We start from the raw sequence: 22,433 nt of genomic DNA, 5'->3' as shown, positions 1-22,433 counted from the left end.
AGATACCTGTGCAAAACAAGCTTGTCCTACTTCTAGATATTTTGTCTTGTTTGTGGGCACATTACGTTTTATTGGTTTAATCAAGCCCTTGACTGCTGTCTTGTCAGATGAGACTTCAAATGCTAAAGTTTCATAGTTGTACAATGTGATATCCTGTCTAGTTTGTAAGTGCACAAGCTGAACACAGATGTCTCAAACATGTGGTGTATATGACAAATTTGTATAAATAAAAAAATATGTAAAATATTACACGAATCAGGGAATTTTCAATAATAAAGGGCTGCTACAATGATTTTATCCCGAGTGTAATCTGCAATAATTGTAGTGATGTTTGTAAATGGTTTTTAGGAATTGTTGCCCCGTCAAATTGCTGATGCCCGCAAAAGATTTGACAGCCATGACAAGGTAACATTTTATTCGACATTTAAAAAAAAAAAATTGTTTCTTTTTTATTATTGATTAAATAATAATTAATGCAATATGCCATACAATATATAATTGTAAATATGAAAGTACTGCTATTTTGAAATTAATATTCATTAGATATCTTCTTATTCACTGTATTATTCTTTTGGTCATAAATCTTTAGAATTATTATGTAATAATACATTAGTAATGAATAACCAAATGATTAGTTTATATATATATATATATATATATATATATATATATATATATATAATATATATATATATATATATATAAACCTTTATTAGTAATTTATATCTTTTGATTTGACTTCACAGAACAGAAGTGGTGAGATCAACAGAGAAGCTGTTATTGGAATTTTCACTGATCTTTTTCCCCAGTTCAGCAGGTTTGTTTCAGCACTTTGAATGCCACGAACTCTAGGAAATGTACTGGTTTTGAAACCCTCATTTATGTAATGACTGAAAGTATGTACATCTCCCCACACTGTTGGTTTGCTCTTCTATAATCTTCTCTGGTTGAGGTTCATGCTGCTGTGGTCATGTTCTTTCTCATAACTTGTGTAAGGAACGTGTGTATTTCTACACGCAAACCTAAATAAAGGTCTCTTAACAAAAGATCATTATTAAAGATCAGTTTCAGTTGATGTATTTCATGCACTGTAGCTTTAGCCATTGTGGTTGCAGTTACTATGAATGGTCATATTATTTCAATAATATGTGTGTTTTTTTTATCTGCAAATAAAAAAGAAACATGCTGGACAGTTACGTCACTGAGGAATTTAGAGCCAAAGGCAAGAACACAAGTAAGAGTTAGTCTCTGTGATTTTTTTTTTTTTTTTTTTTTTTTACTTTTCAATCATTTTTAGGGATGCAAATTTTATATGTCTGGTAAACTGCAGTAGTTGCTAATAAAATTTTGTTTTCTTTCTTAACTTTACTTAGCTGTAGACTCCAGGACTTCTTGGGAATGTACAAATGCTTTTTCATTCAGTGTCGGAGTGTGGTGAGCAGCCTTGAACATGTTCTGATTTCTTTCAGCAATCCTTTTTGTGATTTCAGTATTGAGGCCTGTAATATGTTTACAGGTTTCCAGTGAGAGTAGCTATGCACTTTATACCTCAAGTAACACCTCTGAAGATAAAATCATTTCTTCTTCCACCAGCAAGGTAAACTGACTTCCTGTCTTTCTTTGTTTTTGTTTCTCTTTCTCCGGTTATCTTTCTCTGACACACACACACACTTTCCTCTCACCTTCTGTCAAGATTATAATCTCTGATTGTTTTATGGACATCAGATATGAGTTATTTTTTATCATGTCTAGTATTCTATATTTCAGCTGTATATGTTAAAAAATAATAATAAACCACAAAGCCACAGCTGGCTTTTGTTGGCCTGTTTATATGCAAAACCTGCAATATGTTATTAAAAATTTGTTTTATAGTATGCACAATTTTCATCCATTCTAATTTCATTTCATCCCATCTCCTTAAATTGAACCCCAGATCATCATTAGTTTTTATGAATAGAAGATGTGTGTAGTTTTGGGTAGCTGTGTCTCCTGCGTTGGATTTATCTGCATATCTTATGCATATCGTGGGTTATCTCTTAGATGTTGGATGATACACAGTAGTAATTTCATGAAGTCATTGTTGTTTGACTCACAAAGGGGGAAGGGGTTTTACCAAAGTATAGGCAGTAGGTTCCTTTGACCCACAACAAAATGATTGTTTTAAATTTAGCTGCTTATGTTATGTGCTTACCCATGCCTTCATAACATTTATAAGAAAAGATCATCATTCGTTTATAAGAAATATATTTAGGAATTATTTGAGATTCACTATATTTATTCCCCATACCATTGGGAATTTCAAATATTTTAACACCATTTAAAATTGTTATATATAATTTTTATTTTTTTATTTATTTTTTTTATTAAAATTTATTTATTATGGTGCTCAATAAACAAAACAAATAATTAATGCTGAATGTAATTCCATCTTCCTATGTTTCTCAAAATGACATTAAATGACTTTTATCCATTATAGATGTTTTCTACATAATATACCATTGGGAAGTTCAAACAGACAATAATTTTGATTAAAACTGTCCAAATCTTTATGAAAGTTCTTTGAATAGACATTACTCCATTAGTCAGTATGCAATAGTTGTTTTTGTGTGTTTGTATTTTACTATAACAGTTTCTCCCTTCATTGTTTTGCATTTGTTTTCATTTTGTTCACTCCATCCATATCGATGTATGATTTAGTGAGGATAGCATGTCATTGTTGTAAAAGGTAAGCTGATGGCTGTATTCTGGTGCTCAGATACCCAGGTATAAAGGATTTGTTAAGCACAGTTCAGCGCAGAAAGAAAAGCCTGACCTAAAGGTAAAGCACATGTGCGTCGGCTCTAATACTGGAGCTTTTGATCGGCTCAACCATGTGGCTTCGTTTGTCTCGTAAATTATTTGTAAATGTATCTATACACATTTGGCTGTTATTAGGTTTCTGCTCCTTCCCATTATTGTTATCACGCATGCAAGTGTGAGTTCATGTTTCCAAGACAAAATGACTGCTTTGTATACAAGATGGAGATCCAGAAAGCTCTTGAATGTGTAACGGTGCTAAACGTAGCCCATGGTTGAACTGGAACCATCTTAGCACTTGATATAGTAAACTCTCTATCGCAGAGCAGATTTAAGCTAACACACAATACAGATGAGATCAGTGTTTTCAAAAAGATTTAGAGCAAAGATACTGACCATGCTTCTGCTAATCACCTAATAGTACTTTTGTGAAAATAAATGTATTAAGACTTACTAACACCTTTTTATTAACTAGATTCAGCATGTAATGTCTAACCTCTTTTTTTTTTGCATATGTATACTACTTCTGAAACCATTTCATCTCAAGTAAAACCTTTCTTTTGAAAATTGTCCTGTAAGTAATCGATCGATTTGTGAGTGGGTTGAATGACGCAGCATTCTTCTTAACGTGGGCCAGTTTCAAAATGGGCTTTTTAACAACCTACTGTTCTTGTAACTTATGTCAGATGATCTTTGCTTTTAATCTTTTAACCATTTACTCATACTAATTCCGGGATCAATTTTACTTGAGAATGACATGTTTTAAAACCACTTTGGCAAAAGGGAACTTATTTTTCTTTGATTTGTAGTACGTTCATAATGGCGCCTCACTTTCATACACATAACAGTTCATCTAAAATGGGCAGCTGTTGGTCCAAGCTGAATCGTACAAGCAGTAACTTTACATAAACAGATGATGGTTATTGATCATGCTGATTGCATCAGATGAAATATGTCGCTTGTAGCAGAGTATTTTAATAATATTGTGACGTTCCAAAAGGCTGGAGACAGAAGACCTGGTGAACCGCTGGGATCTCAGAAGAACAGAGGATCTGTTCAAGTGTCTGAAGGCACAGATGAGGGATTAGGTGATGGGAAAAACCTCCCCACCTCACTGAGGAGAGCACTGGAGTTTGGCCTGGAGGATGAGGATGAAGGAGACTCGTTCTTTGATGATCCTCTTCCTCAACCTCAGAAGACCTATGGCTGGTAAGAATAGCTTTACTCTGAGAAATCATCAAATATGGTTTCTCTTGTGGAACGTTAACCTTAAAAGGGACAACGTTATATCCTGTACATACAGTTGAGAGGCTGTGGGGAGAGGCAGGGACAGGGTGAAAGGATGTTTGTCATTAATATTTAGATATATTGATTTTGTTCATACATTCTTTGTTTAGCTCACGGGCGGCATTTAAAATTGAACGGCAGCCTATAGTGGGAAATCTACTCAACCTCCGATAATAGTTGATCTAGGTCACATATTTGCACATGTTGGAGGGGACTTACCCATTTACAAAGCTGTTGTTCAGCATTTGGTTAACATTGAAATTGAATGAATTAAATGCTTACATTCTTTGTAATCTGTCTCTAAATGTTTGTATCTCAAGGGATATGTCACCCTTTTATGGGTATAAATCAAGATACAATATATATTGGGGTGGAATGATGCATGTATTGGTACCGAATCATCATGGTAGGGGCATCTCGGTTCAGGGCATGAGACCTTATGACGAATACAGGCAATTCTCCTCCAGATCAGAAGGGGTTGCCCACAGGAATTCAACGCTGTTTGATAACCAACTCCCAGCAGAAGAACAGCGAATGCCACCAGTAGTGCACTTGAAAACAAATCCCACACTCGACATAAACCATGTGCTGACCGTGAAAGACTATGTTTAAAAACTTGTGTACTCAACTGTTTGTGAAATGGAGCTTTGTGCACAAATCCAAATATTCGATAATATTTCCATATTTGCGATGTAACGTATCTGAATGCTAAACTATTATTTCTTATGTAAATTATAGGCGTTGTGTTTCAGTTCCGTCGGTGAGAGAAGCCGCCCACTGATGTTTGGTTAACTGTATTTTATTTTGATAATGAACCAACTGTGCTGTCAAGTTAGCAATGCTGGAACTGATGTGTGTGTGCTCTTGTTTTTATGACATATCAGGACATAACTCTGTATAATGACATGGGTATGACACAGGTATTAAAAGGAGAGGGTTACTTATGAGAACATGACCCATGTCCCCATTTTTCAATACGCTTATAAATCAAACAAAATTTGTTTTTTTTTGAAAAGTAAAAATTTCCACAAAGTTTCCGGTTAGGGTTAGGTGTAGGGTTGGTGTAGGGCCATAGAATATACAGTTTGTACAGTATAAAAACCATTACACCGATGACCCCACAAAAAACAAACGTGTGTATGCGCGCATGCCGGTAGAATCAATTCTGCTGTTTCCTTAAACCAGCAGAATCAACATTAAACACTTATTGTCTTATTAATAATGCATCACTGTATAAAGGTCTGCTTTTATTTATGTACACTAAGAATGAAAACAAAACATTGTGGTTTTTTAATAGAAAGAAAACAAATAGGATGTCGCTTTCTGCCATTTAAACTTCCTTTCTGTAAACCAATGAAGCTTGTCACAAAAATGAACTGAAACTCCGCATACAGTCATGCCCCAAAATATGGACACCCTTGGTAAATATGATCAAAGAATGCTGTGAAAATTAATCTGCATTGTTAATCCTTTTGATCTTTTATTTTAAAAAATCACAAAAATCGAACCTTTCATTGGATAATAAGAATTTAAAATGAGGGTAATATTTTTATGAAATAAATGTTTTTCTCTAATACACATTGGCCATTTAAAATTCTCATTATCCACTGAAAGGTTAGAATTTTATGATTTTTTTTAATAAAAGTAATAATAATTAGTATTTTTTTTTACATATAGGTTGTTTTAAGTGTCATCTCTATTCAATAAAGACAGACTTCGGCAACTAACTTGACTTTTCTCAACACTCATTTACACATGCGTTTACCCATAGCGTGCTTCCCTCTTCTGGTTCCCCACTACAACAAACATACAACAATTGTTCCTATTGTCACATCCTTTCTCTTTTTTTTTTTTTTTTTTTTTTTTAAACTTGCTGCATGTAACTAGCATTCTAAACAGCTCTTGATTTCTGATATGAACATAAGATACATTTCCTTATAACTTCTGTATATTAATATCACATTTCCTTAGGACAGTTTCACATTTTTTTTTTTTTTTTTTTTTTTTTGTGATAAAGGGCCCTATTTTAACGATCTGAAACGCAAGTGTCAAAGCGCGAAGCGCAAGTAAGTTTGTGGGCGGGTCTCGGCGCTGTTGCTATTTTCCCGGCGGGATAAATGGCTCTTGCGCCCGGCGCAAATCTTAAATGGGTGGGTCTGAAGTAGCTTCATTATTCATAGGTGTGGTTTGGGCGTAACGTGAAATAAACCAATCAGAGCGTCATCCAACATTCCCTTTAAAAGCAGGTGCGCAAGTTCCATTATGGATTGCTATTATTATGGCGTATTTACCAGGCGCACGCCAGGAGCGATTCACAGCCGAGGAGACTGATGTTCTTGTAAGAGCAGTGAAAGACAGAGAAGTTGTGTTGTATGGGGATGGGAGAAACCCACCCAAAATAGCGTCGGTTAAACAGGCGTGGGAGGAAATAGCCACAATTGTTTCATCGATTTTTTTTTTTCCTGGTTCTTGACGGACAAACAAATTTGTCAGATGTCCTTATATATATGTCTTGCCACTATCGGGCAAACAGGTCTGATCCTTAATTACTACAATTAGCCTGAATAATTTGTAAGCAAGATTTCACAATGATTTCCGTCATCTCATGTGTTAATATTTTTTTAGTGCAACAATTTATGATTTGCAAAAATAACTGTTGCATCTGTGTAGATTACATGAGCAAAGTGTATGCGCGTTGTGCACGCTATACATTATGGTCAAGAATGTGCCCTTAAAATAGCATAATGAACAACGCGCAACGCGCCACTGACTTTAGACTAGGTTTTTTCTGGTCAGTGGCGCAATTGTTTAACGGAACAGCAAAATAGCACCAGGGATTGTTTGCGCCGGAACACGCCTCCTTTTTTGCGCTGAACCGCCCAGGGAGCGCAAGTTCATTCACTAGTTTAGCGACGTGCTTCTGTGGAGGGAAAAGCGCGCTTTGCGCAGGTGCAAAATAGGAATGACACATGCGTCGGTGTACAAAGTCAATTGCGCTGGGTGCAAGATAGGGCCCAAAGTCTTTTAAGTATTGCGGTTTCTTTATCAATCGCCCTGCTTTCGTGACATTAGATGCTGGGATGTCTGTCTTTTCGGTGTTCTGCATCTGATTTTCCACATTGTTGGATGTTTGTGATTGAGAATCTGCAGTTCCTGCATGTTCTGTATTGTCAGCCACAACAGTCTCTGTTTGGTTGGATACTCTGAGGGTCATTCCCTGGTCCCTTCGTAGATGTCTACTGTTCCTCCTTATAACGCCTCCAGACTCCAATTGGACATTGAGTCAATGGGCTCCACCACCGTCCCCTTTCTCCAGATCTTATGAGGCTCAAATGGTTGTATTCTGACAGGGTCACCTCGTTTTAGTGTGTCTAAGTCTTTAGCTGATCTGTCGTAGTATGTTTGTTGCCGTTGTTGATTTGTTATCAATTCTTTCAAAGAATTCTGAATCTTTGGTTGTAGGAGGCTGGTTTTCGTGGGTAGAATCGTCTTTGTGTGACGGCTCAGTAATCTCTGTGCTGGGCTGGTTGACAATCCGTGTGTTGGTGTGTTTCTATGATCTAGGATTGCTAGATATGGATCCAGTCTTGACATTTGTGCTTTACGCATCAATCTCTTGGCAGTTTTGACTGCTGATTCTGCCTTGCCATTACTCTGAGGATAGCCAGGTGATGAAGTTTTGTGAAGAAATGCCCAATGGTCACTGAACTTCTGAAACTCCTGTGATGAAAACTGTGGGCCATTGTCAGAGATGACGATGTCTGGAATACCCTGGCGGGCAAAGTGACCTTTCAGCTTTCTTATAACAATAGTCGATTTGGTGTCTGTCAGGTAATCAATTTCCCAAAAATTGGAATAATAGTCTACTGTAATTAGTCCTTGTTGTCAAAAGTAAACAGGTCAGTGCCTACCTTGGCCCAAGGTCTGTCCGGCATTTCATGTGGACGCAGTGTCTCCTTTTGCTGGTTAAAGTCCACTGCGTGGCAGGTGTCACACTGCTGTACATGTGATTTGATCTGCTCATTCATTCCTTGCCAGTACACACACTCTCTGGCCCTCCTCAGGCATCCATCCACACCTAAATGCGAAGAGTGTATACATTGTGTTATTTCCCTCCAAAGCTGCTTAGGGATAACAGCTCGTTCTCCTCTGAAAACAATGCCATCCTGGTAGCTCAACTCCTCTTGAAACAGGTAATAATGACCTATTTCTTGTGGTGTGTCAGCCTTGTTCTTTGGCCAACCTTGTAGTATAGTTTTAATCAGTGTTTGCAAAGTTTTGTCCTTTTTTGTTGCAGAACGGATAGACTCAAATCTGTCTGCTGAGATCGGTACATGTTGTGGCATGTTTATTGTCTCTAACTCTGCTTCAACATCTCCCATGGGTGTGCTCTCGGGGCAGATATGCTCTACTTAGCGTGTCTGCTAGCCACATCTCTGGCCCTGGAACATACACAACCTCCACAATCATATTTTTGAAGTCTCAGCATCATCCGTTGGAGTCTTTTAGGTGTTTTCCAAGGGTTTGTGATCACTTTGTGCTGCTACTTTCCATCCGTATGTATAATGGTGAAACTTTTCCATCCCGAACAGTAGAGCTAGTAACTCTTTCTTTATCTGTGCGTAGCCCCGTTCGTCTGTGTTAGGGCTCTGCTTGTGAATGCTACTGGCTTACCTCCTTGCATGAGTGCAGCACCAAGGCCTCCCTCTGAGGCATCACATTGGATGGTAAGTTCTTCATCAGGGTTATAATACCTTAACACTGGAGAATTTGCAATTGTTTCTTTTATTTTACAGAATTCCTCTTTGTGCTGTGCAGTCCATCTCCATTCACAGTTTTTGTGTGTCAACTGTCTCAGAGCCTCACACTGGTCTGAAAGATGTGCACAAAACTTTGAGAGGTAATTTACCATCCCTAGTAGTCTCTGAACTGCTTTTACATCTGCTGGTTTCTGCATGTGTGTTATTGCTCGAACTTTGACTGGGTCTATTTTCAATCCATCAGATGTCAGGGGGTGTCCGATGTAAGAGACTTCTCTTTGTCTCAATTTGAACTTATCAGCATTTAGCTTGATACCTTTCTCTCTGCATCGTGCTAGAAATGCTTTCAGTTTTTCATCATGGTCTCTCTCAGCTGATTCTTGTGTCTCTCCTTGTCCTGTAATGAGCACATCATCAGCAATGATGTATACTCCTGGCAGGCCCTCTAATGTGACTGTGAGCTTCCTCTGAAAGATTTCACGGGCCGGACTTATGCCCATGGGCATGCGCAGCCACCGATACCTGCCGAACGGGGAAGAAAATGTGGTGAGATAGCTGGAGTCTTCCTCCAGCTTGACGTGCCAGAATCCACTTTTAACATCGCACACAGTAAACACTTTGGCTTTTGACAGTTCAGGGAGTATGTCATCAATAGTAGGTAGTGGGAAATGACTGCGCTTTAAAGCTCTGTTTAAAGGCCTTGGATCTATACATACTCTGAGACTGCCGCTGGACTTCTGTACGACCACCATACTACTGATCCAATTCGTGCTCCTCTCTACTGGCACAATGACTCCTCTCCTCTGCAGATCTTGCAGCTCTTCCTTCAAAGGTTTCATCATGGCTACTGGAACCCTTCTTTTTGGGAGCTGTACAGGTTTAACAGTGTTGTCAATCTCTATTTTGTACTCACCCTCCAGGCAGCCATCACCCCTGAATACATCAGCATATTCAGTCTTTATCTGCTCTAGTGACCACTGGCTGGTCGCAGGCTTTTCTGTGGTGACTATACTGTCTATTGCAAGAATGTTCTCATAATGTACTTTGATGAGCTTCATAGTTTCACTTGCCCTCTTCTCTATTAGGGGGACAGTACAGTTGTTATCCACCACCTGGAATTCCAGCCTGTACAGTTTGTGGTTTCTTGGGTTTCTTACTTTCAGTTTGCACTTTCCTAGTGGTCTCACTTTGCTTTGGTTGTACATTATTAGTACAGTCTTTGTATCCTCCAGTTTTATATCTGGGCTCAGCAGACTGATAGGAAAAACATTGCAGCTTGCTCCACAGTCAATCTGAAATTTCACAAGGTCCTTTCCCAAAAGCATCCCTGCGTACAGCTGTGTTTTCTTTTCATTTTCTTCCTCTTTTTTTCTTTACAGTCTCTGGATTTGCTACACCCACAGTGAGGATGTCCTCATACTCATCACTGTCCTGTTCAGTCACTTTGTTTACTGATTTATGGTTTCCTTGTCTCATCTGGGCTCTACATTTAACTGCAAAGTGATTTGGCTTTCCACACTTTTTACGTTTCTTACCAAAAGCTGGGCATTTCTCTTTGTTCTTTTCATGGTCTCTACCACAGAATCTGCATGTGATCATACTGCCGGGTGGATGGCGATATAGGCGTGCTCCATGTCTGACGGCATGCACCTCTTCTACCGCGGCACCTGCAATGGCTTTGCTGTTCTGCCGCGACAGCTCCGCTGCACGTCTGAAGTGTTAAATCCTGGGGGATACAAACATCATGAAATCATGAAACTGTATTATTTGAGTCCCAATAAGATTAGAAATACTTAGCAATAAATTAATTGCCATATGTCTCTTTGTAGTAGTGCCCCTTTTAGGGTTAACATTGAAAAAGTAGTTTTCAAAAAGTCTTTTTTTTTTTTTTTTTGACACAACTGACAAACTGTTGGTATTGGGTTCTAGGCATGTCACTTAAAAATAGGATGAAGAAATGAAAATGAATAGGAAAACTTAAAATAAATAAAATTGTTTAATTTCAAAAGAGAAGTGTTTTTCATCACTACCTAAATAACAAATAACACTGACAGTGTTTATTTAAATCATGTTTAAAATGTTAGTTAAATGTAACGTTAAAGTTCTACAAACATTTACATCAATACAAATATTCCCAAGTTTGACCTGTTTAATGGCATGTGTTTTTGTTTTAAAAAGCTGAAAGAAAATCAGTTTAGCAAAAGGATAAAGAAAACCAATTTGTTAATGCATATAAGTGGGAAAAAAAAGACATTTAAGCACATTTATCACAGTCCTGGTTTGACTTTCATTGTGGGACTTTCGTTCTACTGAGAGCTTTGAAAAATTACTGTTTCAGTTCCAACTTGTTCTACTGAGACTAAAAGAGCAAATAAAAATGAAATCATCTAAACCGCTGGCACCTTTGATTGTAATTTCAGAAGCATAGATCTGGGTTCTTCATGCTTTTGAAGCACATAACAGTAGTTCATTTTTTACTGTTTAAATATGACAGGCATCCACCCTGAAGTCATAGTTATAAATATAGGCCTTAAATAACTGCTCTAAGAAAAAATACAGAGAAGTGCTTTTATTTTCCTGACCTGTATCTTCTCCTTTTCACTGTTTTCTCTTAATGCTGCACATGAAACAGTGGTTTATCTTCAGCAGATAAGCCTTATTCAGGGCAGAGGCATTCTGAAAAAAGCTATAGTCAGAAAGAGTAAGTACTTCCTGTTTTCTGAGTGTATTCGCATTTTGCTATGGTTTTGACACAGTAAAGGTCGACTTTGGAGCTTTGTTGTATGTTGCACCTTGTCCCTCTTTTGCTTTTCTCCCTCCCTCTTTCTGTAACTGTCTGTGCTCTGTATGTGTTTTCCCCCTCGTGAGAAGTCAGCACTGGCAGAGGGAAGGGAGCCTTTCAGGGCGATCCTTATCCCAAATGAGGAGGGGCACTAGCCTCAATGAGTGAGTGTGCATGGAGTGATTCAAGCCATTCAAGCCTACTGCATCCATCTTAACCCATGGGTGCAAAATCAGGCTATGTACTCCCATTGAGGCCGTTCATGTTCATACAGAAGCAGAATGCTGTGGTCAATCCACTTAACTACCTTTGCATTCACACACAATACAGTATTAAATCAGAGTAACAGTCTTATGAACAGTCATTTTTCATATATAATTTCATCACTTTTGTTACAAGTGTTGATTGCAGCTAGGGCTTGACATTGTTCGCACAGACAATATTTATTCATTATTTTTACGTGTCTATAAAATGTTATGAAATATTTCATTTTATCATTATTTTTATTGTTTGCATTATTTTTCAAAATTTCTTTTTTTTAGCTGTTGATTCAAGGGATTATAGGAACTATTATAAAATGATCAACAAAAAATTAAGAGTCATAAAAATATCATTACATTCAGTACACACACACATGCATTCAGTTCACACGCACACACACACGCACACACACACTACACACATTCTGTATTTGGTCCAAACACAAAATATAGCAGTTTTTCTCTCACCATCCACATAAAATATACTGTAAAACAGGAAATCCAACAACTGATACCAAAAGTACAAGAGTAGTGCAGTAGCGACGACCACAATTGTTTTGCCTTTATACTTCTCCTTTCTTTTCTTCTCTGCATTTGCTCTGCATGTTTTCTGTGTATTTCTCTCTCTTTCCCTCTCAATGGCCCTGACCTGGTTCTTCTTGGTGTTATATGTATGTGTGGATGAACATACTCTTGCTCTGTCTGGCCTCAGTCTGTCTGCTATAGGCAGTGATAAAGAGGGAGATGGAGAGGACATGCTCTCTGACTGTGATAACAGGCCTAAACCCAGGTGAGCTGGGCCATTTCCCGTCTGTCTCCTGACATAACTTCCCTCTTCCTCCACTCCTCATATGGCTGTCAGCTCACACAGAGTCTCATCCTGTCTGTTTTCCAGGGGAGAAGGTTTGGGCAGCAGTTTAGGAAAAGCATTCATGGCAGACGCGCAGCTGAAGAGTGCGGGAGGATCGTTTGAGAGCAGTCAGAAAGACCATTCATCTGATAAAAACGGTAGCAAGCCATTTGCGACTTTCTCAGATGATTCTGGATTGATCCAGAGATTATGCATAATCTTTACACCTAATTTAACCCACCTAAGGTTTCTAAAAACATTATGAATCATTAGAGTGGGATTGCGACTTTCTGGAATGAAATTGAATCAACCCATCATGTGCTTAAACATTTATATGAATTTGACACTAATATTTTATTTCTCCATAATTGTTATCTTAGGTACGTCTAGTTCTAAAGATAAGGTTGTAAAAGAGTTTCCCGTTCCAAATGAGAAAACTGCATCTCCTTTGCTGGGTAGGAACTCCTCAGTAATACATTACATTTTTGACTTGAACCATTAAATCATACAACTCTACTCACTATCACAATCCTTATTTCTCTCTCTTTTTTTGTTTTTGTTTTTAAATGCTTTCCAGATGATGATCTTGACTATGACGATGACTTCAACAGGTAAAGAATGTTTCCATCAGATGTTATTTTGCTCCGTCTGAATCCTGATGAAGTGTTGTCACCTCTCTCTTTTTCTCTTCAGTCATCTCTCTGAAAACTCTAAGAGTGAAGTGAGCATCGATGAGGAGATTGAGGTGGTGTCGATAGAGGGGCCTGACATCAGCCATAAGGTATTCTTTAAAAAGTGCCATTACTTGTGTTGCCATTGCTTGTTTCAGAAGAAATTTAAATGACTTTATTTCTTGATCATTTTCCAATATAATAAAGCTGTAAAGAAATGATTGACATTTATAATATTGTATAAATATAATATTGATGTAGTTATTCTTAATGTCACTTAATTCTAGCCCTGCTTTTCATAAATCTATGTGAAGAGGGATAAATGTCAATAAGAGTAGCCTCATGGATAAGACTTTATTGTGTAGAAGGCAAGAAATGAGAGTGGCATGTTTTTCAATTGTAAATATAGGTGCTTAAAGAGGCCCAGTGAGAGCAAGTGACATAAGTACTCATTGTATAAAAATAAAGAAATAAATAATAAGATTTTGTTTAACCTTGGCTGAAATTTGGGATTTTATTGACTCTGATCTCATCGTTTCTCTTGCTGTCTTTTTTTCTAGCTTGATAAAACCACTCAGGATGTGAGCGTTTCACAGATAAGTTTGGGTGCAGACTACATTGAAGACGTTGCTTGAAACCTATTTGTTGGTTCTTTATTTTATACTTTATGTATTTATGGATTTAGTTGACAATAAATAATTAATTACAGCCTGACTGTTGACTCCTCCTGTTTTTCTTTGCCTTTTTTTTTATTTATTTTTACGCACGGACAGAAATGAAAGGATAGCAAATTGTGAGTTCTTGGTTTAAAATAACACAGTCATTGAGTTGGGTAACAAAGTTGTTTGTTTTAATGTCAGTGAAATTGTAGAAGGCATCAAAGTGAAATGAATCTTTAGGACTATTTAAACCATACACAAATTGCTCGCTTGGGTATTTCTGTTTGAGGTGCAACTTCAACCTTTTACATGAAGCCATAATCCTTTCTGTACTGTGTGCGTTTGTCGGGCAGCTTTGATGGTCTCGCACTAACACCTACATGTTCCTGTACAGCTCTCAGTGAAGTGCCGCCTTCTGTTCAGGTCAGATAATTGTCATTCTTATTACACAGCTCTGCCCTACCCAGAGGTTGTCTTTCCTCATTAAAAACAAGAAGGAACAGAAACCTCTCACTGCTTTCCATTAGATTTGTTTGTGCTGATACTGGTAAGTCGCTTCTTTTTCCCACTTCAGTCACATGATACATTTTTAAGTGGAAATTTAAGTCAGTGTCGGTTTGTGTTAATATGTATGTATTTAATTACCCAGTTTGCAGACAAATTATTTATGTTAGTCTTTGTGTGTGTATATATTTAAATGGGAAGATTTTAGTGTGCAGGTTCTGTGTTTAAGTGAGACTCTTGCAAACTGATATTGGTACACTTAAGAGAAAATTGTTTTGCTCAAAACTAAGATACCATAGTCAACATTAGAAGTGGATCAAAACCTTTAATCAAAGTTGTCCTAAAACCAAAATCCGTTCTTGTCTTGACAACTTTGTATACATTTTTTCATCCACTTCAAATGTTGACTACTATATAATTATATATATATATATATATATATAGAGAGAGAGAGAGAGAGAGAGAGAGAGAGAGAGAGAGAGAGAGAGAGAGAGAGAGAGAGAGAGAGAGAGAGAGAGAGAGAGAGAGAGAGAGAGAGAGAGAGAGAGAGAGAGAGAGAGAGAGATAAATGCATAGATTGATGAATGGCATAGTTTTTTTCATAGCAATGAATAAATGCATAATTCTTCTATATGCCAGTAACTAGTAAAGACATGAACAAAAGAAAATGACTAAAAACTTGTCTGGAAATAAAAAGTTATATATTATTATTTATATAATTTATGAATAAATATAAAGTTTTGTTTCATAAATTATTGTTTGAATTTATGGTAAGCACTTTTTAGCTTTTATTATTATTATTATTTTATAATGGTAAATATAATGGTAAGTAATTTACCATTGCATGTGTTTTCCTGAATCTGTGTGACATTATGTTATGAAAAGCCTAGTTTTTCAAGCTTGATGCTTGCTATAAAATGTATGAATGCATGGAAAGTAGTAAAAAGTTGAAAAAATGCAATGCTTTGCTAGACAAACGTGTTCTTCAGGACAAATGGCCAGTTAATGTGTTGTATGCATTGAATCTTATGCTGTGTACGTGACCTGATTTTCTGCAGGTTTCCTCCTCCTGCAAAGTTAAAATGTCAAACTACAAAGCAACATTTGCACTGAGAGCTTTTTCCTAGTGTGGAGTGAATGATTGGATTTAATCTGTCCTGTGACTCACACTCCCATTTCTTTGTTTTTGATATTTTAGTATTGTACATTAGATTTCAGTTAGGCATCTTTAAGATCTGCCATAAAATTTGGTTTTGTCCTGTTCTTATTTCTTTCCTTGCAGTCTCAGGCGGAGAAAATGGAGGATGATTACTACAGTGAATTAGAAGATGCGTATAATGGATTGGTGGAGCCATGTTCGATGGAGAGCAAATTGATGCTTGAAAACTTCCTCCAGTTATTTGTTCACCCTATCATTTGTTTTGTTGGTTTTATTGGCAATGCTCTCGTGATCATGACATACGCTCTCTACAAGCGGACCAAGTCCATGACTGATGTGTATCTGCTGAACGTGGCCATCGCTGACATCCTGTTTGTGGTGGCACTGCCTTTGATTATCTACAGCGAGCAGTATGGGTGGTCCATGGGGAACTTGTCTTGCAAGCTTCTGCGTGGTATCTACAGTGTCAACCTCTACAGCGGCATGCTGCTCCTGGCTTGCATCAGTGGAGATCGCTACCTTGCCATCGTACAGGCACGCCGGTCTTACCGGCTGCGTTCAAGCACTCTGCTTTACAGCCACCTGGTCTGTGCAGTAGTCTGGTTGTCAGCCCTGCTCTTGTCCCTTCCTACCTTCATGTTTTATGAGCGCTACCATCCCGGCCCATCTGAAACCTCCATGTGGAATGGTACTGACAGTGAAGATGGGCCATATGTCTGCTTTTTTAAATTTGAGTCAAATGAAACGGCACGTGTGATGAAAACTGTGGTGCCCAGCTCTCAGGTTGCATTGGGTTTCTTCTTGCCGATGCTGATCATGGGATTCTGTTACTCAAGCGTCATTGTCACCCTCCTTCGGGCCAAGAACTTTCAGAGACACAAGGCAGTGCGTGTGGTCCTTACTGTGGTCCTTGTGTTTGTGGTCTGCCATATGCCTTATAATATAGCACTGTTGTTTTATACCATCAACATGTTTCAAGAGCAGGAATGCAGCTTCGAGGAGTCCATCGGATTGACCATGATCATAACGAGAAGCTTGGCGTATCTGCACGCTTGTCTCAATCCCCTGCTGTACGCCTTCATCGGGGTGAATTTCAGAAACCACTTCCAGAAGATCTTACGGGACATCTGGTGCTTGGGGAAGAACTACATGTCAGCGAGACGGTCCTCACGGGCCACCACTGAAATTTACATTTCCATGCGGCGCTCTATGGATGGCTCGTACAATGAAAATGGCACTTCATTTACCATGTGATTTGAAGTCTGACTGGAAAAGAAAGAAAAAAAGTCTCCCAGTTTGACTGGGAAAATGTGAGGTTTCTGTAAATGATGAATTAACTGACTTAATCTTATTATTAATCTTTTTTTTTTTTTTTTTTTTTTGAGAAATTGTCAATTACAAACCAAAGACGGAAATGGTTATTCCTTGTTTCACTGTGCTAGAAGAGCAAAGTGTAAAAAGTTTTCTGTTTATGAATGGATTTTGCAATCAGTAGGCACTATATGTAGTACTAATGCAGAACTTTTTTTTTTTATATATGTACTATTTACCTTTTGTACATAGAATCTTTAACATTGCCTAATGTACCCAAGATATAAACCTTGTAAGTTTTATCTAAATACTAAATAAATTAAGCAAGATATTACAAATAGTGAAGAGTGACATTATTAAATAAGATCCAGTGCTGAGAATCAGTGAACTATCTGAGGCTTACCAAGGTAGATGCTCTTAAACCCTTTTGCTCACAGTTATCTACAAAAACTAGTTCCTTCCCCCAAAACATATGATATATCTTTTTTTTTTTTTTTTACTTCATACACCACCACAGTACTTAATATTTACCTTTCTAATCAATTATTCAGCAACTAGTCACCATCAATGTAACGATACAAAATCAAATGGAAATGTAACAGTTTTTAAGGAGTCCTGCTCATCACACCCATTTTTGTTTACAATTGTCTAAATAAATTAGAATGTCTTGGAAAAGTTGATTTATTTCAGTAATTCAAATTGTGAAACTTGTGTATTAAATAAATTCAATTCACACAGACATTTAACACAAAAAAAAAACAACAACAACAAATTAGACTATGGTGACATATATGGCCAATAAGCTAATCAACTCAAAACACCTTCAAAGGTTTCCTGAGCCTTCAAAATGGTTTCTCAGTTTGACTCACTAGGCTACACAATCATGGGAAAGACTGCTGATCTGACAGTTGTCCAGAAAAAAAAAAAATCATTGACACGCCAGAAACATTCATTGCCAAAGAAGCTGGCTGATCACAGAGTGCTGTATCCAAGCATTTTAACAGAAAGTTGAGTGGAAGGAAAAAGTGTGGAAGAAAAAGTTGCACAATCGACCGAGAGAACTGCAGCCTTATGAGGATTGTGAAGCAAAATCGATTCAAGAATTTTGAACTTCACAAGAATTGGACTGAGGCTGGGGTTAAGGCAACAAGAGCCACCACACACACACGTGTCAAGGAATTTGCTGAACCACACACAACGTCAGAGGCGTCTTACCTGGGCTAAGGAGAAGAAGAACTGGACTGTTGCTCAGTGGTCCAAAGTCCTCTTTTCATATGAGAGCAAGTTTTATATTTCATTTGGAAACCAAGGTCCTAGAGACTGGAGGAAGGCTGAAGATGCTCATAGCCCAAGCTGATGAAGTCCAGTGTTAAGTTTCCACAGTCTGTGATGATTTGGGGTACAGTCAGTGTCATCTGCTGGTGTTGGTCCATTGTGTTGTTTGAAAACCAATTTTCACTGCACCCATTTACCAAGACGTTTTGGAGCACTTCATGCTTCCTTCTGCTGACCAGCTTTTTGAAGATGCTGATTTAATTTTCCAGCAGGATTTGGCACCTGCTCACACTGCCAAAAGCGCCAAAAGTTGGTTAAATGACCATGGTGTTGATGTGCTTGACTGGCCATCAAACTCACCGGACCTGAACAACAGAGAGAATCTATAAGGTATTGTCAAGAGGGAAATGTGAAACGAGAGACCAAAAAACGCAGATGAGCTGAAGTTCACTGTCAAAGAAACCTTGGCTTCCATACCACCTCAGCAGTGCCAAAAACTGATCCCCTCCATTCCACACCGAAAGCAAAAGGAGCCCCTACCAAGTATTGAGTACAAGTACAGTAAATTAGCATACTTTCCAGAAGGTCAACAATTTTATTTTATTTTATTTTTTATTGGTCTTATGAAGTATTCTAATTTGTTGAGATGGTGAATTGGTGGGTTTTTTGTTAAATGTGAGCCAAAACCATCACAATTAAAACAAAAAGACTTCAGTCTTAAACAAAACTACTTCAGTCTGTGTGCATTGAATATATTTAAAACACGTGTTTCACAATTTGAATTGAATTACTGACATAAATGAACTTTTCCACGACATTCTAATTTATTTTTATTTATTTTTTTTTCTCATCTCACTCTGCAGTACACCAACAAGCACTCATATTATGCAATTACAATCATCCCATCAATCCAGTCTTTCAAATCAGGAGATTTGGGGAATTCCCAATTGAGCAAGATCATTCTGATAGCTGTGATCCAACCAATCTTAATACATTTTTTGCTACATTAGAAACAACTGATTTATCTCCAAGAACGCATAATTATTGTTCTACAGGTAAATTAAAGCCCAACCACTCCTTAAAAGTATTCTCAAAATGGTGAATAATAGTATCTATGCACTATTTGGGCTTTCCTGTTCTTACCCACATTAGATGAAATATCCAGCCAGCCAGTCATTAACATGAATATTAATTTCCAAATCCTGCCATATTGTTTTAAGGTTATTACGCGATTCAAATTTTCCGCTCTCCAACCAAATTTAAAAGCTGTTGTTGGTTAATGAATATTTGACTAAAGAACTTGCATCTCGACTGGACTCTTGTCCAGTGGTGGCACGTCGGGGGGGGCAGCTTTTCTAAAATTTTGAGGTGAAAATGGAAGGAGAACGATTTAATGTAAATAAATTTCATAATTATTTTCAGTTTATGTCTCAGAATGTTTTTTTTTTTTGGTAATTTCACTGCTGTAATAATGTTACTGAAGTTGGAAAGCGCTGCTTTTCTACAACGTGTGCCAAATCTGCTAAGTGATAGAGAAGGGGAGGGGGAGAGCTGTGCCTAGTCCAAATACCCACACTAGTGGTTTTGGCCTTGTCAACTTGACAGTGCATGCGCACCACAGGAAGTAAGCGTGCAAGACTTCACCAGGTCTTAAATGGGTCATATGATGTGATTTAAATTTTTCCTTTCTCTTTGGAGTATTACAAGTTCTTGGTGCATTAAGATGATCTGTAGATCCAAAGAGATATTCTTTATAAAAGTTAAGAGTCAACCACACCCCACTAAAAAGGCTCGTTCTAACACACTAACACACTCTACGTCATGATGAAAGAAGATTTGCATAAAGCCGCCAAAATGTTCATGTGGAGTCCAGCCTGGGGTTGTCACATGTGGTTGCCTGTCGACCACGCCATTCTCGAGTCAGACTTTTATGTCCCCACTGGATGAAACAAATGCTTTGTTTGTAATATGTTTTATTGTATTTGTCTCATCATGCCAGGAGATGGCAACACAGTATGGTTAGGGGCGTAACATCTCCGTCACACGCTTGAGGTATTTGGCCAATCACAATGCATTGGATAGCTGGCCAATCACAGCACACCTCACTTTTCAGAACAATGAGCTTTGTAAAAATCTATGCTTTTCAGAAAGGCGGGGCATAGAAGAGAAACAATAATGTACAGTTTGTGAAAAATAATGTGTAATGTCTATTTTTTTTTAAACCTTAAACCACATAAACATTTTATTACACCAAACACACAAAATAATGTTCTTTTTGGCAAAACCATATGACCCCTTTAAAAAAAGCCAGAGCACAGTGCCCTTAACACACACTAAATCCACACTATCTTGAATAGCTCTCTGGAGAGGTATTCAAGGCTTAGTGTATCCCATTATACATCATGATCTGGAAATAAATCATGAGACTTTCCAATGTATGTTTCCTTTCCAATGTATGTTAAATATTAATGTTAATTAGATATTACATATAGTTTAGTACTAAAACAAAGGGTTGGGCTTTTTATTGGTGCAAATGATTAGTGGTGATTATTTATTTTGGACAACAAATGTCATCTTTTATAGAGACACTGATCAGAAATGTATAAGTTGATTTTAAAATGCAAAGTATTGAAAATAAGAATAAAGCTCTGTAAAAACAAGGATTTTTAAAACACTATAAGTGTGTCCTATCAGGTTATGAAAAGTTCTACACACTCTTGTAATCTTCATGCTCACTTGAACGCTTGGACTAAATACAGGAAATAAATCATATAAGTGGTCAAGTGCAAAGACAGCAAGTGCAGTTATTTGGACAAGGTTGCTTTTATGCCTCCATTGGTAAAAAAAAAAACCTGGAAAGGGAGGCTAGATGAGAGATAATTCTCATTAATTGAGGTAAAGATTTGAGAGGTTCAAGAGATAACAATAAAATATCATCTGCATAGCAGTAATTTGTATTCCCTGCCCTAACAATAATGGCCAAAGGCTCTAAAACTATTGTGAATAATATCAATCCCTGAGGAGTGCCCCTTGAATTAGTAAAAACAGGAAAGTCATGACACATGACATTTGTGATCGCTGCTGCTCTAGGATTTTTATGTAATAAACTAACCCATGTCCTAAAAATATGACTAAACCCGAAATTCAAACAGAACTGCTATCAAAATCCCCACTCCACCAAGTTGAAAGCCTTTTTGTCATCTAAGGATATAGCTGTGATTTGGGGTGTTTTCTGGAGCGTTTCTGATCACATATCTTATCATCACTGAAAGGACTTGAATGTCATAGCATTTTTTTTAATTATTAATATTTTAAATTATTTCTTTAAATAGGATATTTTTTCATTATGTGTAGGCCTATGTTGCACAGAATTGAACTAAACTAGCCTATGTATTGTTAAAATTATTTTTTTATATATATCAACATGTTGGTGAGAAAATGATGACTGCATTTTTATATCATATTTGGGAAAACTATCCCAAAAAGTTAAAAAGGATTATGTGATGTCTTAAATGCTTTTTCTTTAACAATGTCGATGTTAAAATTAGAGATTGAAGTAATTTATGTGAGCACTTTGGACTCGGTAAAAAAAAAGCATCTTCTGTTGCCCCCTATTGATATTGAAGTGCAGGAGCGCACAAGATGTGACAGTTGATTTTTTAATGGCCTAGCTTACTTGCTGCTCCGTACCAACAAACTTTAAAATATAAAAGAAAAGAAAGAAAATCATTCACAGATTTTCAAGTAAGCTATTATTTTAACTATTAAAATATCGAGAACGAGAGAGAGAGAGAAACCCATAGTTAAATGCTTTGTGAAAATCATAACATTACCAACAAGTAAAATCTTTATTCTATGAGATTTCATATTTGTTGTTGAGGGTCACTTACATTTAAAATACAAAAGTATCACGAATGATGTAAATATTACAGCATTATAAGCCTATCTAGGTAATTAGGTAGGTAATTGAAAGAGTTGAAATGATTTAGATGAATATCAAAGCATTGAGAAGCATTGATGAATGATAATTCGAAACGAGTCAAGTCCAAGAAGCTAAAAGGAGCTACTTACTTAACTTAACTTTGCTTTAACACAGCTGCTTCATGGTTTGAAATGCCC

General features: G+C 37.3%; 2 protein-coding genes across 7 annotated transcripts; both read left to right on the top strand.

Annotated features, from left to right (window-relative positions):
* The first annotated feature begins 57 nt into the window (after positions 1–57).
* LOC113074540 (FGFR1 oncogene partner-like) lies at positions 58–14,120 on the top strand. Of its 6 annotated transcripts, XM_026247393.1 has the most exons (15): positions 58–405; positions 747–817; positions 1,179–1,234; positions 1,374–1,434; positions 1,517–1,597; positions 2,756–2,818; positions 3,797–4,005; positions 11,476–11,544; positions 11,715–11,789; positions 12,598–12,675; positions 12,781–12,893; positions 13,116–13,190; positions 13,313–13,346; positions 13,429–13,516; positions 13,967–14,120. In XM_026247393.1, the coding sequence occupies exons 4-15, from the start codon at positions 1,399–1,401 to the stop codon at positions 14,039–14,041; spliced, it is 996 nt and encodes a 331-aa protein (XP_026103178.1). In that variant the 5' UTR covers positions 58–405; positions 747–817; positions 1,179–1,234; positions 1,374–1,398; the 3' UTR covers positions 14,042–14,120. The 6 variants fall into 6 exon arrangements, with proteins under 6 accessions (XP_026103178.1, XP_026103179.1, XP_026103180.1 ...); XM_026247394.1 differs by lacking the exon at positions 2,756–2,818; XM_026247395.1 differs by lacking the exon at positions 11,715–11,789.
* Positions 14,121–14,234: 114 nt separating this feature from the next.
* LOC113074539 (C-C chemokine receptor type 6-like) lies at positions 14,235–17,535 on the top strand. Its single transcript, XM_026247392.1, has 2 exons — positions 14,235–14,612; positions 15,852–17,535. The coding sequence occupies exon 2, from the start codon at positions 15,867–15,869 to the stop codon at positions 16,980–16,982; it is 1,116 nt and encodes a 371-aa protein (XP_026103177.1). The 5' UTR covers positions 14,235–14,612; positions 15,852–15,866; the 3' UTR covers positions 16,983–17,535.
* The last annotated feature ends 4,898 nt before the right edge of the window (positions 17,536–22,433 follow it).

This window comes from Carassius auratus, unplaced genomic scaffold (assembly GCF_003368295.1).
Source record: "Carassius auratus strain Wakin unplaced genomic scaffold, ASM336829v1 scaf_tig00015035, whole genome shotgun sequence".
Taxonomy (NCBI): domain Eukaryota; kingdom Metazoa; phylum Chordata; class Actinopteri; order Cypriniformes; family Cyprinidae; genus Carassius; species Carassius auratus.
This window is presented reverse-complemented; position numbering and strand designations above follow the sequence as displayed.

What these genes read in the sequence shown, in the direction of transcription:
- LOC113074539 (XM_026247392.1), top strand. Translation starts at nt 15,867, where the DNA reads ATGGAGGATGATTACTACAGTGAATTAGAAGATGCGTATAATGGATTG.
- LOC113074540 (XM_026247393.1), top strand. Translation starts at nt 1,399, where the DNA reads ATGTACAAATGCTTTTTCATTCAGTGTCGGAGTGTG. An exon ending in AGGGGCACTAGCCTCAATGA is followed by an intron (nt 11,790 to 12,597) that starts GTGAGTGTGCAT and finishes GTCTGGCCTCAG; the next exon opens with TCTGTCTGCTATAGGCAGTG. An exon ending in GATAACAGGCCTAAACCCAG is followed by an intron (nt 12,676 to 12,780) that starts GTGAGCTGGGCC and finishes TCTGTTTTCCAG; the next exon opens with GGGAGAAGGTTTGGGCAGCA.